The sequence below is a fragment of the Serinus canaria genome, chromosome 3, assembly GCF_022539315.1.
Source record: "Serinus canaria isolate serCan28SL12 chromosome 3, serCan2020, whole genome shotgun sequence".
NCBI lineage: Eukaryota > Metazoa > Chordata > Aves > Passeriformes > Fringillidae > Serinus > Serinus canaria.
In genome coordinates, this window is record NC_066316.1 from 60,315,130 (window position 1) to 60,334,616 (window position 19,487).

General features: G+C 37.8%; 1 protein-coding gene across 1 annotated transcript in view; it reads left to right on the forward strand.

The window, feature by feature from the left end:
• PTPRK (protein tyrosine phosphatase receptor type K) overlaps window positions 1-19,487 on the forward strand; it is a 352,054-nt gene that overhangs the window by 180,045 nt on the left and 152,522 nt on the right. Inside the window, exon 6 of the mRNA XM_050972314.1 lies at window positions 5,680-5,854. Coding sequence (XP_050828271.1) covers window positions 5,680-5,854 — 175 coding nt within the window. The remainder of the gene's footprint in view (window positions 1-5,679; window positions 5,855-19,487) is intronic.

The window sequence follows — 19,487 nt, forward strand, 5'->3', positions numbered from 1 at the left end:
ATATAATTTTTTTCCCTGTGTTTGAGGCTTGCACAGAAACCTCACTTTCCTCATTTGTTTCATCTTGGTTGATTTTACTTGCAGAAAATATATTTTTGAAAGGAAGACAGAGGACTCTTTTGCAGTGACTTGTCTATTCTACTTTCACTTTCACCTCATCTTGTTTATGGTGTGTGATAGGCATTCTGGTTTCCCAAACCTTTTTTCCAAAGTTGTATAAAAAGCTGCCTTGAAGTGATCTATTAAGCTCCTTGTAAATTATTTAACTTGTAGTTTATTCTGTATTGCACACTCCTGACTCAGACATGGTTATACAGAATATTCAACCCATGAAAATTTGAAGTATTCATAACTTGTCTCACCGAGGTTTTTTCTTCCCCTCTGTTTTCTTCCCCCTCTATTCACCTTTGATGCTATCTATGTCATTTAACCCTGAATGAACCATTCTCTCTCTCTCCTGCCTCAATTTATCAGCCTCATGGATAAATATGGCAGTTTCCCCTGGATGCCCGGTCATCCTAGGTTACAACACCATGAAATGCTGTAATCCTCCTGGTCTTAATTTGATTCTGCCCCAGTTAGCTAAGTCCCCAGGTCTGCATAGCTACTAGTCATTTAGTTTACACAGCAGCCTTTGGAGCTGCCCTCCCTGTAGGCCTTCCCTGGGGTCCTGTGGTGGCTGGAGCATCTGGTCCTGGGAGCTGTGCTGCTGATTGTGGCCTCAGTGGTGGCTCCTTCCCTCCTGCCCTTTTGTACTTTACAGGCAGAACAGCTGCAGTGGAAGTTTGGTCCTTCTGTGTAGTTGGTGGTCACTCCTCAGTCAGCCAGTGGCTGAAGCACCCATGTAAGTGAGACTCCTGAAATAAAGGTGATGCATGCAAAAAGATATAGTTGTAAATTCCTTGGCCATTCTGTCCTGGGACTCTTGTCTATTATCACCTGCACCCAGGTTGTCTTCTCACTGGTGTGGTGTGTGGTAGGTAGCCTAATACCCCAGGCCCTAGTTTTCTCAAATAGCTGCAAGACTGAATGAATTACAGAAGAATAAGAGCAGCTGGTAGGCTTGGATGCTTTTAGAAAAGGGTAAAATGGTGTGCTGAGAAATTTTTGAGGAGATATCTTGTGGTGTGTCAGCCCTCAGTGGTGAGTTCTTCTGAAATTTTTTTCCTTCACTGTGGTCTAACTAAGCAGATTTTTTTTTTTATTATTATTTTGTGCTGCAGGATAAATACTGTAGTTCATTGTGCACTGCTCAAGGTGACATAGATCTTAAATCACTGTGTCAGGAATCCATACTTTTGTGAATTATTCATTTTTGGTTGCTTGTTGTTATTTTTTTTTAATCAAGAACACTACCTTCCAGAACCAAAGCTTTCTGAAAAGCTCTCTTAAAAAAAAAAAAAAATTTTTTTTTTGAATGTTCAACATGTGTTCAATTAGGCTCAAACTAAGAGGCTTTAAAATGGTCAGAGAAAGTGAGTGTGGCTTTTGTTTGTGTGGTGGCATGGCCAGGGACACAGTATTATGAATTTTGCTCGTTTGCCTCGGGTGGCTCTTATTATAATAAAATAAATTAGAAGTGCTACCTCTAAAGGGCCAGATGGCTCTCAATTAGATTATTTCATCAGAGCCCTTGATTTCTTCAGTAGGAGGGTCAGTGCAGTGTGATAGAAATTTGAGCTACTTCACAGGGGACAAGTTTGAGTAACAGCAGTGCATGATACAAAGACATTTTAAGTAATCATGGATTTTTCTGTACTGCAGTACAGCATGCAGGATAAAACTAGGCTTCTCACATTTTTTCATGATCTTCAGTGTATGTTTGTGTGGGAAAAGTTGTGTGGCTTTTCTTGCTACTAAATGAATACACAGTTCATTGGAAAGTAAAATCTTATTCTGGTTTGCTATGCATATAGGAGACCAGAAAGTTAAAGCCAGTCCTACTAATTTCTTACTTAAAAAAAAAAAAAATTAATGCCTCCTCTTAATAATCAATCAAAGAAAAGAAATGTTAACTCACCTTTTTTTAGTCTAAGAAGATAGGGCTATTTAGGCATATTACTTAAGCTATATTTCTAATTCATGATCTGCTTGAAAAAAATATTTCTTAGTCCAAATTTTGTACTTATAAATAAATTTGGAAAAAAATAATCCCACTTCGTTCAGTATTTAAATACTTTGGGTGGGTAAAATTAAAATTTTATTTATAATTTCCCCCAATAAATATATGTCATTTTTTATTATGTTCCTAGTATGTTAATACATCTCCAAATGCCAAGAATATATTGAGACATTTGTGTAAAAGAAGAAAATATAATAATACCAATAACAATAATAATATAGAAATGGTTTTAGATTTTTCTCCATTTGAAAATTGTATCTTAAATGCTCTAAAAGAATATGTATGTCTGTGGAAAAGTGACAGACAGGTGCACATAAAATTTGAACACCATAGTTATTTGTGTCGTTTACTTCTCTTTTTTCTTTTTTTATTTTTTGAAAACATAATCTGGCAGAGACTGTGCATTATTGGCATTCAAACTATCCACAGTCTTTTTTTCCCCTCTTCAAAAAGAGACATTTCTCTCTTTACATAATGAATAAACCGAGGAATGTTTTGGAACACGTTGTTTGCAAATGCCCCTTTGCTCAAGGCAGCAGAGGTTTAATGCCCTGGGCTGATGGGGTTTTCTTTCCAGCCCTTGTGCTGCTGGTGAAGCTCTGATTGCAGCCTTGGGAACTAGGTTGCTCAGACAAACTGTGGACTCGTGCCCCACTTACTACACAGAACTTGCCCTCTCCTCTGCTGCCAGTGGCCATGCAGTGAATCCGATCACGAGCTGGTCCATTTGGTGATGATAATATATGGGGAGGGAGAGAGTTGTCAGGAAGAGTTTTCATATTCCAGGTTGGTTTTTTTTTGCATGAGCACAGGAGGGAAGGTGAGGAGGGGGCGAGTGCAGGGCAGCTGATAGGGCACTGCTGCCAGAGTAAGGCGGGTGTCACTGCAGCCAAAGCGTTGACATCTTCTGATCTCTGGAGGCATCCGGCATCCAGCCGAGAGCCCGAGAAGGCAACCAGAGTTGACTGTAATTATTAGCAGCAGAGCAGGCTTATTTTAAGGTGTTTACAGTAGGAAAAGGATGGGGATGTGTAAGGTTGAACTGTCCAGGCTTATAAAAATCACTGGCGTGAAAAAAAGGGTTTTGGAAAATTTAGAGGGAGCATCGCTACAGACTGGTGTCTCATTGCTATTTAACCAAAAGAAGCAAAGCTCACCACTTTTCAACCTGAAAAGTTAAGGGAGAAAGGCTGATAAGTTTTTAATTTGTATAAGATATGCACCTAAATTCTACCAATTAAATAAGACTTTGCAATTTAGATTCTTTTGGTTCCACTCAGGCTCTAAAAGATCTACTAAAATTGCATTTCATATTTACTAAATGCTTGATTTCTTTCATAAGGCAAAAGAGAGATATTTAAGACTAATTGTTAATTTACCCAAGATTGTTTTTAAGCTGCGTAGGCTTTTCTGTTGACTTTATTTAAAATATAGATGATCTAATTTCATTGCCTGAAAAAAGTTTAATGAAACTATGTTCCTATCAAATTAAAAATAACCTTGAAGTCAGAGGGATTTATTTAAGATTGTAATTTTAAATGCCTGGAATGCCAGAATTAAGGAGGTTTTTTCACAGGCTAATATTTCTTTTAATCAAGTGTTTAGAGAGACTAGTTCTTTGTGAAGCCCAGAGTTATTTTCACAAAAGAGGAGAACTGCCTGGTGGTGACCTCTCTTAAATGAGCAATTCAGGGTTATCAAATCAGACAGCAAGAGACTGAAGGAACCAAGGATCACACAGGGTACAGCCATTACCCATTAGTATAACTCCACATTAATTTTAAATTGAATTTTTAAAACTTAATTGAGCAGCATTTTCAAGATCTGTTCAGTGTGAGCAGGACATAAATTGAAACAGTATGTACCAGGAACCCTTAATAAGCAGAGAGCACTGCTGCCTTTCTTTCCTCTTCTTTAAAATCAGTAGTAATGTTCTGACATTAAAAAGAAGAATTTAATTAAGAGATCGTGACAGTGCATCTGAACTCTGACTGGCTAATGGGTAACCAGTGTAAGGAATATTCACTGAAATGAATGCAGGGCTTTTTCTTTAACATTCATTTTTAGGTGAGAACTCTCTTCTGTTTGAACTTTTCATCATTTTAATGATGGAGAAATATTCTAATGGATAATCTATACATAAAAAAGGACTTTGAAAATGTAGTTGTGCAGTTGTTTCCCAATAAACAAATTCTAGTACAGAGAAATTGGAGCAGCTGCTCCAAGCCTCGTAAGATAATATGGCAGGAAGTCACTGATATAAATAAAGAAAATCTGAGGTGTTGTTCTAGAACTGTAAAACTTGTCAAATTTTATTTTAATTATTTTCTCTGGAAGTGAATTAATATTTCATTTTAAGTAGAAGCCAAATTCACTTTGTTTCTCAATTTGAAACATGCAGCTGAGCTTAAATAAGCAAGTTCTGATCTTCAGAGTGTAAATTATTTTATACAGTGTAGCTTGGATGTGCTTCTATGCTGCAGACTAAGTGTTTGGCATTCCAATTTGAAGAGCTGGACTTACTGAAATGGAGTCATCCATTTTAGAGAACTCCCTAATATGTATTTTCCCTTCATAGTGGAACAAGAATGACTGCATTACATGGTTTGCTTGTCAAGTGTGCTATCATATAAGGTTTAAAGATACACCTTTGGTTTATTATTGGCTGTTTGGTATTTTTGACAATCATATGACAAGTTTGTGTTTAGGGGGGAGTTTGACTTCCTTCTGCTGGGTGGCTGTGATGTGGCAAGGCATCAGGGCACAGGACAAGCCTGAGAGGAAGAAAGTACCATGAGGTTTGCTTATTTTGGCTATTTTAAGGCACTAGATCCAAGGTTTATATTAAACAAAAAAACAAATTAAAAACAAATAAAATTACTCACAGTCCGAACTTTTGGTGGGTAGTGGGGAGGGGGGCAGGGTTGAGGTGGGGAAGAGGGTGGGGATCTGTGTTATTCCTCTTTTAGTGCCTTCCTGCCCTCCACTTTTTATTTCAGCTAGCTTTAGATGGATAGGTGGTGCTTAGTATAACAAAGCTAAAATTTTAGAAGGTATTGAACTTGGACAGATAAAAGGTAGCATTAAAAAGGACATATTGGTTGGTTGGTGAAAAAAGAACTGTTGCAGACTTTTGAAATCCCCCATTGCTAGGTTTATTTAAATATAACTTACAATACACCCAGTGTATGTGTTGTAAATCTGCTTAAAGTTGAATGAATTTTCTTAGAAGTACAACTGCTACTGGTGGGCTGTCCTAGGATGATTCCAGCTATAAAGCAGCTGCAGTTGAGTATGTCATGGTCATGTTTTTGTGCCAGTGCAAAATCCTGATGGGTACTTTTCACTGCTAACTTGATTTTGAAATGATATTGAGTACTGTTATTTCTTAATGGCACCTCAGTACTGAGCTCTTCTTCCATGGAAATGCATGGTAGCATGGTCTGAGTGCACTTGGGCTGAGGGCTTTTTTTTTTGTGTCTTCTTTGTATGATGATAATGATAAATGCCTTTTATATCTTTTGAGTTAACTCTGCCTTGGTTACTCTTCTTTTCAGAGAAGAAATGGGGAAGATATTCCAGTTGCTCAGACTAAAAATATCAATCACAGAAGATTTGCAGCTACCTTTAAGTTGCAAGAGGTGACAAAAACCGACCAGGATTTATACCGCTGTGTAACTCAGTCAGAGAGAGGTTCTGGAGTCTCAAACTTTGCTCAACTTATTGTTCGAGGTAAAATTTTATTTACTTTCATTTTATCCAGTTAAATGCTTTTAATATCAGTGCATTCTGCTTACACTTTTTATTTAGCCTACATATGCCTTGATCTGAAATGATCACGCAAAGATAGCCCTGTGAAACTTGCATAAGTTGAAAGATGGGCTTGCAAAGCTTCTTAAAATTGCTTTCCATGGAATGCACCTGTGTGAAACCCTGATCCCACAGTGTGTGGATTGTGCCTCCGTGCTTTTCTGGGAAAGCTATTTGTTCAACTTAGGTGCAAATCAGCTTCCACCTATACACAGTTATCATTCCCTTTTAAAATCTGTTGTCTTGAGCGTACTGGTAGTAGAGCAAATAATACATTGGTCTGTTACCTGGGAGACAAGTACATTAAAAGAGTTGTAAACTTTCACCTACCCAAGGACTACTGGGAACATTGTAGAGATGTTCTGTGATGATTTCCAATATGGAAGTAAATGGTAAGAAAAGAAAACTTGCTTTTCCCCTTGAAGTACTTTTTTGTTTGAAATGAATTCAAAAGCCAGCTGGTATGCAACCATAGCTTGTTTTTGGTGTGATCAAGTTGGAGTTTTTTTCTTTTTTCCATCTTTTGCTCTGGAAACATGTAATCTTGACTGGTGAAGGATGTGGTTGAACATAGAAGTTCAGTTTTCACCTCCAAAATTTTGTGCTCTATGGCCTGGAATAAGCTATTGAACTGCTTCTTACCTAACTATGTTACCTCCAAACTTTGCTGTTTCATTCTTAGTTGTGATGAGGTTTACAGTTTTTTAACTGGGAAAAGAGAAGAGGTGTACAAAATCTGTTTGTAGGGCTGCTGCCTGGTGGAGGGGCTGTTTTGGCCAGGTGGGTTCAGGGGTCCAACACACAGCAGGCTCTTGCTTGGTTCGTTGGTGGAGCAGCCGGATATTTGCTCCTTGTAGTCAGACATTACATCTGGAATGGGGACAGGGCAAGCAAGTTTGTCCTCAGTTTGTAGAAATTAAAGCTGTGTAGGAAATGCCCTGACCTATTTTTTGTCTGGTATTTGCTGGCAGAGGTATTTTCCCTGGGAGGCTGGTTGATTGAGGTCAACCAGGTTTTATGGCTGCTATAAAACATCAATAAAAATGGGCCTTGCTGACTATACAAAGATTTAGGCAACATGTTAAGAGCTTCTTTTTATTCTGTTACATGCATCTTTTGTCGAGGAAACTGCAAGATGGTCTTCATCCTAATAAATTGAAATAAGTTCTACTGAGGCACGAAAACAGACTATTGTTGTTAGAAAGGCTGGGCGAAGCAGTGTATTTATCCAATACATTAAGTTTTCTATTTTTTTTTTCTAGTATAAAACCACTATAAAAATAGTGTTGAGAATACTATTTGTCTCAAAAAAAAAAAAACCCAACAAGAATATAAAATCTCAAAATACCATCTTTCAATATGCATCATTTCGTCCTACTGAAAAATTTAGGTAATTTATAGATAACGCCATATGTGTGGCTCAAATCATAAATTTGATATTTAGCTATATATATATATGGCAGCTATAGAGGTTTTTTTATTTTAAGGTTAATTCTAGTTTTTGTGAGCTTTTTATTGAAAGCCCAAGAATCTTTTAAATATATATATATATATATATATAACAATAAATAAAAAATATAAAAAACGCCCTAAAAGATAAACCTTCCAAAACCATTTTCATCTATCTGACATCATGGTAGAGAACAAAGATATATGTTTTGTAGTTGGATTTATTGCTTGCTGATGTATTTGAAAAGCAATAAACAGTAATATATTTTCTTGTTTGTCTGGATAACTGCTAAATAAATCTTGTTAGCCAAAAAAGCATACCCATACCCTTAGGGATCAGCTACCCTGGTGTTAAAACTGTGCTGAAAATTAACCATAATGACAGGTCCTATATCTCAGTGGCACTTTAAAGCTGACATTCTGCTACATGGATACAAAAGATGATAATTTTAGAGGAAATTTTTGGGCCACTGATATGAATTGCCTTTAATAAGAGCTGGCATAGTATTGCCCATTGTCAAAGATGACCCAGGGGGAAGAGTTTATTAGTGTGTCTCCTTCTAAACTGGAAGTGACAGGGCATGCTTGGGGCCCTTTTGTTGCTGTTTGTAACAAATGAAAATTTCACTGCAGAATTCTCATACTGAAGAGTATTGATCTGTGTGTTCTCACAGCCAGAGGAGGGGGAAAAAACGATGAAACACAATTTACTTTGTCATGGCTTTAGTATTGCTTCCAGATAATTCTGAGTAACGATAGGGTCTTTGGTTTGTAGAAGCCAAACTTTATTGACAACACTGTTTATTAAAGAGTGAGGGATGAGGAACAGGAGTTGTTGCACAGTAACTCAAAACCTTGGTGTTTGCATTCCTGGCTGAGATAAGGATATATCTTGGGATATATCCCATGTCTTTACAGACATGGGATACCATAATACAGGTGTAGAGGCATCTGATATTTTCCTGATGAGCAAACTATAGGTTAGTCTTGATTAGTAATGAAAGTTTCCAGTTCTATAATGTACATTGTATTGAAACATCTTTATTTCATTTTGAGCTTTAGCAGAAGAATTACTTTTAGTGGAGTTCTAAACTCTATTACAAATGTAGTTACCTGGGAGGGATGGTATACATTTCAAGACCTTGAAAGAGATAACTCAATTACTCTGATTAGTTTTTTGAAGAAAAATTGAACTAGGACAGGATTTGTAATTAAATTATGAGATTTTACCAAAAGTAGTTCCAGTAAATGATTTAATGGCTCACCTTTGTTTAGACCTGGTCTTCAGCTCCCAGCTCAGTGGCTGCACTGTATTGATTTTTTTTTTTTTTTGCATGGTTTCTATGGCCCTGCTATTATTCTTGGATTAGTGTAGGAGGAGTTTTCCCTTTCCCCTTCCTTTTCCAGGCAGTTTGGTGTTGTTGTTACTGTTAGTTGACTTACCCTCCTGAATATGTCCATCAGATTAATAGTCTATTTATATTTTCCCTGATAAATTGGCAATTTCTGGGAAAGGAATTTCTTGAAGTCTTCCGTGTTGTCTGCACTAGAACTTGAGGCAGATGCTGGGAGGAAGGAACAATATTTGTAGTATGAAACCACCAATGGTTTCTTTCTTTTTCACTTGTTTCTTACTTGCTTTTGAGGGCGAGTGTATCTCAAAGTCTCTGCTGCTTAGTGTGCAATTGTAGACTCCTACAATTGTGCCCACAAAAGAGTCCAAAGAGATCACCTGTGCCCTGGCTCATGCGTGTATTTGATGTATACAACTGTGTAGTCTTTCTGAGTTACAGTATCAAATGCTCTGATCTTCAATCTGTAGAGAACTTTGCCCCATAATCAGTTCTTGTACTACTTCATTGTTCTGTGCTCTTAAAAATGTACTGGAATCTCTCTTTGTAGTTGTCAGTATTTGCCAGAAAACTTACCTTGTGCATCAAGAAACAAGGTAGTGTCCGACACAGCAGCTGTGACCAACTTCTTAGTTGACATGGCATGTTAGAAGTGTGTGTGAAATGGGGATGAAACTGATACTACATTCTCATGTTTTTGTTAGCAAAGTAGCTGCACATTGTTAGAAAAATAATTGTACAGAACTTGATATCATGCTATTAAATGCTGCAAAATCAGCAGGAAATATGGTATGCTTTATTTTATGAAGTGGGTCTTGCACATAGGATTTGGAAAAAAAATGTTTGTTAGAATTAATGTTTGTTTGTTAAATGTTTGTTAAATGTTAGATAAGGTAGAAAAATAAAGACTAAAAACCTTGAGATGTATGAATCAAATGTAGCATTTGTTAATAATAATAATGTGGAGAGTTCTTGTTCTACTGATAAGTTTATAAATTTTATTTGAGCCATAAATTACAGCAATTTTTTATGGTTTTGCTACATGATTTTTATTTTCTTTTTAACATTTCTTCTTCCAACCAAAACATCTCTTCTGTGCTGGGTTCAAAGGAAGGGGAGGTCTCTGCCTTGATTTATATTTTCAATATGGAATTGTCTTCATGCACCTGGTAAATCCAAGTTAGTTGCAACAGACAAAGGCATGTGAATGTTCGTCCAAAAATCCTAACTTCTGATGAATGGACCTGCTTCTAGGCATCTGACCTGTTTGTATGAGTTTGTGGATATCATTTTTCCTTGTGTTTGATTTGACATTGCAAGCAGTCTCTCTTCTAAGTCATCAGGTTCAAATTTTGGTGGGATTTGTGATTATGTTTGACTCTTCTTTGTTAGCCTTACTGAGCTGAGTTTGCCATCTGAAGCAGTTCCTGTTACACAAGCCTGGCAGTGATTTTTCTACCTTTCTTGCCTGAATCTCTTTCTGGATTTTATAGAGGAAAACTAGTAATTTGGCTGGTTCCTGGTGATGCTAGAACACTGTGAAGATGGAGTTTGCTCCTGGCAAGTAATTCTCATGGGAGCATTATTCTTTTTCTCTTACAAGAAAGCTTTGAAATATTTCCATTTGAGAAAGCTGTGGACTGAAATGCACTTTCCAAATTTCGCTGGCGCTTGTTTTGTCTGGAAAAATAAGTGAAATCTCTAAGCTTGCTTCAGATGTGTGTATTCAATTTTGTGACTTGGTTTATTTGTTCAGTATAATAACAGACTTGAAAATATGTCAAGGAGAGCACTAGGTGGCAGGTAAAAAGTAAATACATTAGGTAGCCAGAATTTATATTCCCTGCTTGCAAATGGACTGAAGTCTTTTTATACCAATTTTACAAAATGCCCCATATTTCTGCCCTCCATCAAGTTCTCTGATAAATAGGAAATTAGTGAAAAAAAAATTCCCCTCTGGTGATATTACCCACCATCATAACTATTAGACAGTTCAGGTTATTAGAGATGCTTTGTAATTTGTTCAGAAGTTCAGTCTCCAAGAGACAGTGGCTTTGGACTGCATCTTTGAAAAGTCTTGAGGCGGGTGTATGTTTTTCTCAATTTGCTGAATTTTGACCAGAAATTTCACTGGTGTATGTTTTTCTCAATTTGCTGAATTTCAGACCAGAGAGGAAATTGAGGAGAGAGATTTTACAGTCCAAGTTATTGAAATCTGTGGGCTTTTCATCATTGCCTTGGCTAAGTTTCCTTTTTAATCATCAGCAGACATCAATAGAAGTATGCAAATATTTTATTTGTGTCAGAAGCCCCCTGTGGCTGTTGTGCTTGGTTCATAAGATGCATTTCTGGAGTATTGATATTAATACTGCTACTCTTCTGGACACTCAGCTCATCTTCAAAATTACTTTATACTCTTAAGTTTCCTCATGAGTTGTAGCCTAGTTCTCTCATGGCTGTATCCCTGCAAAAAGAACAGATGATAATGTCATAATTACTTTGCAGTAGTTAGAAAAAGAAGTAAATTATTTGGTGAAGTTTTTTCTAAACCTTGCTAATAAAACACAAATTACATTTTGAGTGTATATTTAGGTATAAGCATTCATCAGAGAGTCAAGGATCCAATTAACTTGATCTTTTTGTGGCATTCTCTGGTTTTAATTTCTCTACTGTATTAAGATCTTATCCTCTTTAAGTAGGTTTAACATGTGAATCTTCCTATTTTTCAATCCTCTGTTTCTTACACCAGGTAAAGAGAGGCTTTCACCCTGAAGTCAAATCCTACCTCCTTTACATGAAAAGAATGAAATGCCTCAGAAAGTCTTTATGCTCATAATGAATAAATTGAACGAGATAGGAGTCTCAGTTTTGTCATTCATCTACATATCAGAAAGAACAGCAACTTCACTTTCTGCTCAGGCAACTCTTCTGTGGAAGAAATTGTGCTCAGCTCCTTTGCTCAGACAATATTTGTCTCTGGTTTATATAATTAATAGGTGCATTGCTCATTATCTTCAGGAAGTGCAGGAAAGCTGCTTTTGCTGGAGAAGCAGGAGAAAATAGCTTTGACAGAATTTTTCAAAGAAGCCAGAGAGACTGATTCACATGAGGTAATAGAAATGCCAGGTATTTGGCATAGGCACCATTCCATCTTTCTGTGCTGAGCAATCTTGGCTGCACAGGTTTATATTTGAAATGAGAATCACAGGATGGCTGAGGTTGAAAGGCACCTCTGGAGGTCATCTGGACCAAACTTGCACTGCTCAAGCAGAATCACTGAGGGCCAGTTGCCCAGGATCATGTCCAGGTGGCTTCTGAAAATCTCCAAGGATGGATATTCTGCAGCCTTCTTGGGCAACCTATGTCAGTTCTCAGGCACTCTCACAGTAAAAAAAACCTCTTTTCTGCTGTTCAGAGGGACCTTCCTGTATTTCACTTGGTGCCCAGTGCCTCCTGTTCTGCCACTGAAAAGTGCCTGGCTCTGTCCTCTTTTCACCCTCCCTTCAGGTGTTTATACACATTGGCAATATCCCCCCGAGCTGTCTCATCTCCAGCTGGCTCTTGAAATTTTTCTAATGCGAGCTGGTGCTTTTTTGTAGTTCTGATGTGCTATTCAGGAAGACCTGAAACATTCAAGGTAAAGCACACATTTGGCTTTTACTTCATAAGACATGAATTTGGTACTGCTTGATATAGGCTAAATTAACATTTTCATTAGGCAAAAACTAGCCATTTCAGTGTTGATACACATCTCCTTAATGTGTGCTCTGAACTTAAAGGTGACTGGTCTGGATCAGAGCAAAAACCCAAGTCCTGTAGCTCAGTGTCCTGCCCCAATAGCCTGTGGTTGGGACAGAGTATCAGAGAAAAGCAGATGTAGAAGCATCCTTTGCTGACTTTGGATTTTTCTGTCCCAGGGTTCTGTGGTTCAGACATTGTCTAAGTGAAGGGCAGTACCCTCTCAGCCTGGACATAAGTGTTGTGCCTTAGTTTCTCACTCATAAGCATGCAGGAACCAGAACAGATTAATGACTGACTAATTCACTTGGTGCAAGGGCCATTTTCTATTTATAGTTTTCATTGCCTGGTGTATGTTTTTCCCTGACACCCATGATGGATGTTGATGCTTTGTGGTACTTTGATTCACAAGTCCAAGCAGCATGAGTTCCTCTTGTGTTTTCTGCAAGGCTCCATACTGCCTGCATGAAAGCACATGGGATAGCTTCTGTGGAACCTCTTCTCTCTTTTCTGCTCTCTTCTCAGTGACAAGAAGCATGAAGGGAACACTCTTTTCACAGGCTCTGGGTAGAAATCAGAACAAAAGAAAAAAGAGGAGGAGGAAGGCTCGGAATGCTGACAATTAGCTGGATCGATGTTCGCATGGCTATTTCTGCTCTTTTTCTGAGGGCTGCTTTTCTATATGTCAATATAGTTGTGTTTCTAGGCATCTGATCACATCTAGAACTGCATATAGCTTTTCTTCTGTCATTCCTAATTAGTAGGTGTGACATTTTATTTAGTGTGTCATTAAGTGTGACACTACTTTGTGTCCAGGAATGAACATGTGGCAGGCCTGTCTGGTTTTCTGATGGCCATCTTTGGCCATGTTACATAAAGGTTCAAGCAGGAATGTGCTTTCAAAGCAAATCCCCAGAAAAGGGCCCTTCCCTGCTTGCCAGTGGACTGCTACTTGTTCTTGTCAGCTCTTGTGAAGGCCTTGCCATGGCTTGGCAGCAAAATAAATAGAGCTGTAGGGTCAGTGAAGATCAGTGGGATCCTGTAGTGGGTGGTGACCTGGGATGATCTTACAGAGTGGCTCACAGTTGCAGAGGAGTTAGCTCTGTGCTGTCAGGCTTTGTGCTGCATTTAGGTAATATTCCTCGTGGGTTTCCTGCCTCTGTGGCAGACCAGGTATTATCAGGTCCCTTTCAGGGAGCATAAACTGGGTGTCACCTGCTCTGCCTAATCCATCAAAGCCAAGACACGATGCAGCTTCACTCAGCTTAATTCAAAATAGTGTTGCTGGTGATACCACAGATGTGATATCACACTGTTTAGGTGCTCTCCTATACCTCTGCCATTTTCTCATGTGCCTCCTTATTGTGAAATTACTTAAATGAATCCAAACACCAAATAAAGCATTTGGGAAATCAAAATGTAATCACTTTGAATAGTGGGATTGTTGTTGGCCTTTAGGCTTGATGGGAATCAGTGCAAAGGAAAAAAGAGGCAAGGAAAAAGCTTTTGGCAAGTGTCACTTCAGGGAGGAAATAAGGGGATCCTTTGTTTCTTATATCTGTGTTTTATCCAAGTACAGTGACATGAAGATCATTTGCAGTAAAGTGATTTTTCTCATCGTAATTAGAGATGTCTCCAGACTGCCCCACCGCATCACTGCTGTATTTCACTTGGGTAATTTCCCTTCCAGTATCTGGTCTGTCTCTAAATTTTTTTACATCAAATATTTCATTTGAATACTGCAGCTCAAGATGGTCTTTCTCAGTTTAAGTGCCACTGACATTACTATGGAGGTTAAAATATTTACTTAAGTATAGACAAAGTTCCGTTACTTGCCATCATTTTCCAGTTTTGGGGAGGGGAAAACCCCTCTAGGTTTGACATGTCTTTATTGTGCAGAGTTGTTAAAAAGGGTGCTGACGAGTAGACGCATGGTAATGATGGAAAGGAGTGCATTTGGAATTCAACATGGATGGCAGAAAATGCAGGATGTCAGAGAAGCCATATATTAAAGAGAATTTGAATTGGAAACTGAATCCCAACCTGCCACTGGGGGCATTTTGATCATTTTGATTTATTAAACTTTTATAGCAGCATTCAGACGAAGCTGAATTAAAACGCTTAGTCTTGGGTGGTTTATGGTACACAAGTCATCATGCTAGTGAAGTCTTGCCATGATCAATGTAGAGTTAATTTAAGTTGCTTTTTTAATGCAGGTGCACCTGTCTGCTTTAGTATGTACTTAAAAATCTAACAGTGTTCTAATGCTGAATCACTTAAGAAAAATACGAAATGAAGCCACCCTGACATTTATTTTCAGCTGCATTTGAGTGAATCTTGCTATTAAGTTGTAGCTGAACTGCAGGAAAACAAACCGCATATATATTCCTATACGAATTTCATATATTGATAAATGTACACACATGATAAAATAGCTAGAAATGAAAATATAGCCATTTCCTTGAAAACAGGTCAAACTGCTAAAGACATAGGTGCTTGCATTGTACCGTTCTGACCATCTCTCATCCTCAGCAGCTAAACGGAGTCTCAGTGAGCACCGTCCCCACAATAAAAAGAAATCAATTACTATTAGAGTGGCACTGCAGGTTAAAGGCATTACAGGTTCACACTCAGTTTTGCAGCAAGGAGATGATATTTTGCTGCAAATGGGGAATGATGCAAAAGATGGATGAGACAGAGTTCAAGGAGCAGTACTGTGAGGGTCTGGCACTATCATTCCAAGCTGTCTCAGAGACATGATGGATGATTCAGTGGCAAGAAGCAATAATACCCGATGATGAGAGATCCGTCTCCAGATCTTAAGCCCACTGCATGCTGTCTACCTGTTGGTATTCTCGTGGCATAGTGATTCCTGATGTGTTATGAAGAGCTAAACTCTCGTACTTAGGCAGCTAATTTGGAATGTTGAATTTAGTAACCTAGATTTTTTGCCAGCTTCTAGGAAAGCAAGCAGCATATCAAACACTCCTGCACATGGTGAATTTAATTACCTCTTATTTATGTGTGGTACCTGTTGACAGGATCTTGTAAGCTGTGCTAATGCAATAGGTAATTTGTTACCTCCAGAAATCACTTTCTGTGTGCCCTCTGATCATTATCATGAAACATGATAAATGATCTAGCCCATGAGGTGTAAATGAAAATGAAATGGATAATTTGATTCTATGTCTAAATTGTCGCTGGAAAAGTTGTTGCAATTATAATGGAATTTATCTCATAAAAATATGCTTTGCAATGTGCTAGTGACCTTTAATCATATTGGTTGGGGAGTTATTTGAAGATAATTTTAAAGAGATTACAAAAAGTTTGCTCAGAGTAGTTTGGATAGAAATTTTTTTTCTTTCCTAAAGAGTTTTAAATATTTGTCTATTTAATAATTCATATTGCAGGATTTTTCTGCAGTGTTAACTGCTGGAATGTTTGCAGAATTATATAGAAAGTGGTGAGAAACATATCTGCCTCTCCTGAAGAAGAGGGAAGCTTAGCTACATGCAGAAAGATAGATTTCTTCCTGCTGAGATGCAGTGTTGAATTTGGATGTGCCTGTGTACTAGAGAGCTTGTCATTGAGATTGATATGGAGCTGCTAACAGGCATGTCTTGGAGAACATTTAAGGAGTGTTACAAGGAAAATGAATGTGTTTCTCTCCCCTGTTCCCCAGGTATGTTCACAGTGCTAATGGCAGAGTCTGTGTCCTACCTCCTTCATGAGGAAGGATGACACTGTTGCATTAGAACTGATTTTTGAATTTTCATCTCTTTCATAATTTTTTAGTGGTTTTTATTTTATTTCTTTTTAAACTTCTTTGTTTCCAGGACCTCATCTGTAACATTTCATATAGGTATTCTGTGTCCATTTTCTCAGCCTTTTGGCATGTCTTGTGCTGCCAAACACTTTGAGTGTACCATCCCAGTTATGTCTGTATGTGGTAAAAAGTAAAATTTTTTACTTTCCTGAATTCTTTACTATTAAACAAAAGAGAAAATTTTTTTTGATGGGTCTGGGGACTAAACAAAGACAAAACTCAGTGAACAGTGTTAGGAAAAAGTGAGAGCACCTTTTTAGGAATTAAAAATTACTTAGAATTGACTTGTATTAGAAACCTTACAGACTAATAAGGATGGTTAGTAGGGATGGTAGGGAAAAGCCTCTCAACAGTCAATTTAATGTTACATTTTTCCTTCAAGAAAGGAGGATGTAAGTAAAAAATATCACAGAATGATAGAATTTTCAAGGCTGAAAGAAACCTTTAAGACCATCAAGCCCAACTCTCAGCTCAGCACTAGCACTGTAACTCCCAAACCATCACCCAGTGCCAGATCCAGACACCTTTTGAACACCTCCAGGGATTGTGAATCCACCTCCTTCCAAGGCCATCTCTTCTTATGCCTGACCATGTGAACAGTGAAAAACCTTTTTTCTGCTATCTAATATGAATCTCCCTTGTCTCACCTTATGGCCATTTCCTCTGGTCCCCTAACTACAGGCTGGCAGGAGAGATGAGTCCCCTCCTCACAGCAAACTCCTTTCAGGGAGTTGTAGAGAGTGATGAGGTCTCCTGTGAGCTTCCTCTTCTCCAGACTAAACAAACCGAGCTCCCTCAGCTGATCCTTTTAAGATATGTTTCCCTGACCTTTTATGAGCTGAGTTGCCCTTCTCTGAACACACTCTCTAATCAATGTGGTCTGAAAGGTGTAGACATTGCATAGTGTTTGTTCAAGGTTTATAAAGCAGAGATAATTTTCCATGAGTTCTAATTTTATTAATAATGGTTGTCATAACTTTGCATGAGTTGGTAATTTGAATAAATAAATGCCAGGAGAAATACTTTGCTCAATTTAGAGTTTTTGTCTGGAATTTTCCATAAAAAATGGATTATAAGGTAAATTAATTTGAGCTTTATTTGAATGTGCTAGCATCCTATAGTTTTTGGAATCAAGATGAATCTTTTATTCAATTTTTTCAATATTTATATTAGCTCTTTGCTCCTTGTGCCTATCTGGTGGTGGATCTTGTAAGCCATATGAAACTTTACCTGTTTGTGAACACAAGGTAGAATACTACAAAGCATCAATGCCATTTGTGTTTTAGTAAAGCTATCTTAGTTTAGTAAACTGGCTTACTCATTTCCCAAGAAGATCAAGAACAATATATTGTGTTGTTTACCTGATCTATTTCACCATCCAATCAGGATTAAGTCTAAAAATATTTTTTTTTCTGCTTTACATTTTTACCTCAAGTTACAGTTTTGAGTTTATGTGAAAATCTAAGCTTGATTCTAATATTGAGATTCTCATGGTAACATAAGGTGTGTTTTTTAACAACTGGAGAAACAAAGGCTACTGCCTTTGAAGGGAGGTAGGGGTAAACTAGATGCTTCTCTTTTCTTAAAAATTTAGACTGAAGTCTCATGACTTTTAATGCTTGCTTTGAACTTTACTCTGACTTTGAATTGTGTTGACAGCAGTTGGAAATGTCTTGACTAATGATTTATTCTTCAACTTTCTGCTTCTCTTGGGCTGGATGACTTTCACGTCCCAGAAAAAAAAAGATATATTTAGTGTGATCAAGCATGTGATCTATGGGCTGCATCACCAGCCACTGCAATATTTTCCCTTTCTTTTTATTGGAGATAGAAAGGAGCAGCTGTTTGGCAGTGTACGAAGAACAGCTTCATTTTAGCAGCTGGATAGTTTCAGTTGCAGGGTGGTTTGTTGTTTTCCTTTGTTTTTTTTAATATGTGATGCTGAGGCACAGTTCCTGCTTTGAATGTATGCAACATGGTACTTGGCCACCTCAGTGCACTGAAGAGGAGAAGGCATCTGAAAGTTCTCACAAATATAGCTTGCTGCAATCCTCACTTTTGCCAATGCCCTCTCTGGTTTGTTGGGTTTTTTTCCTATTTTGCACCTCTGGGCTTTCTGCAATGTGATTTAAGTCTGCCATCTTTTGTGCCCTACATGTTGGTTGCTACTTCTATCAGTGGAGCAGAGAAAATGCTGTTGGGTAGAATGTGCCAATAAATGACAATGAGGTAATTGAAAGGTAATAAAACTGTCTGTTTCACTAGAAAAAATAGCTCCTTTTCCAAAAGGTTTTGTAAAGGTAATATAATTGGACACTTTAAGAAAAAAATTGGGCTGTGTCTGTATTCTGGCTGGATGCAGACATGTTTAAGATGTATTTTGAGTTTAGTTTCAGACTTCTCTTCTTTTCTGAGATTTGTCTTTTTGTTATGTGGGAAGCTGCCTCCACCTTTTAATTTTTATTTTTTGTTGCTCAAGTTCTTTATCTTCAACTGTCTCCTAATGCCATTTAAGGAATATGTTTGACCTACTGCTTGCATTTTTCTTTCAACATGGCTGCCTAAAGAAATATTTAATTAGTTTTCTTTTTCCTGGGAACACCTCCAATATCTACTTGACCTCTAACTAGACATGTGGACTATGCAACACAAAGAATTGTGCCCTAGTGACATGTCTTTCCCCTTCAAATTACTGTCATTATCAGTGGCATTTTCACAACTAGAGACACAATGATACTCATTTTTTTACTTTCAATTGTTCCAGGAAGAGCTTTAGCCTCTTCTTTGAATAATATTGTAAGAGGTTAAAGAACCGATAGAGAGAACACAGGCTGGGTTTTCATTCAGGCCAAATCAAGTGATGGTTTCAAGAAGTTGACCAAGCAACTTTCTGGAGCTGGAGACACATAAGAGTGATTTAATTAATGTTTTGTTTTGTCCAGATTTTGCTTCCCTTTACCAAAACAAACCCTAAAGCAGGAATTTAGTGGTGTGTCAGTTCTTCCAGGCTGGAACAAAGAATTTTTTGGAAACGTGTCATGAACAGAGGACAGCATTCTTGCTTTGAAACTAAATGCTTACAGGTGCTATTGCTTAAGTTATAAAAAATGAAGGGGACAGGCAGGGGAATGTGTGTGCCAAAGAGAATGTGCAAACAGTCACCTTATTAAGGAAACTATCCCCTAAGACA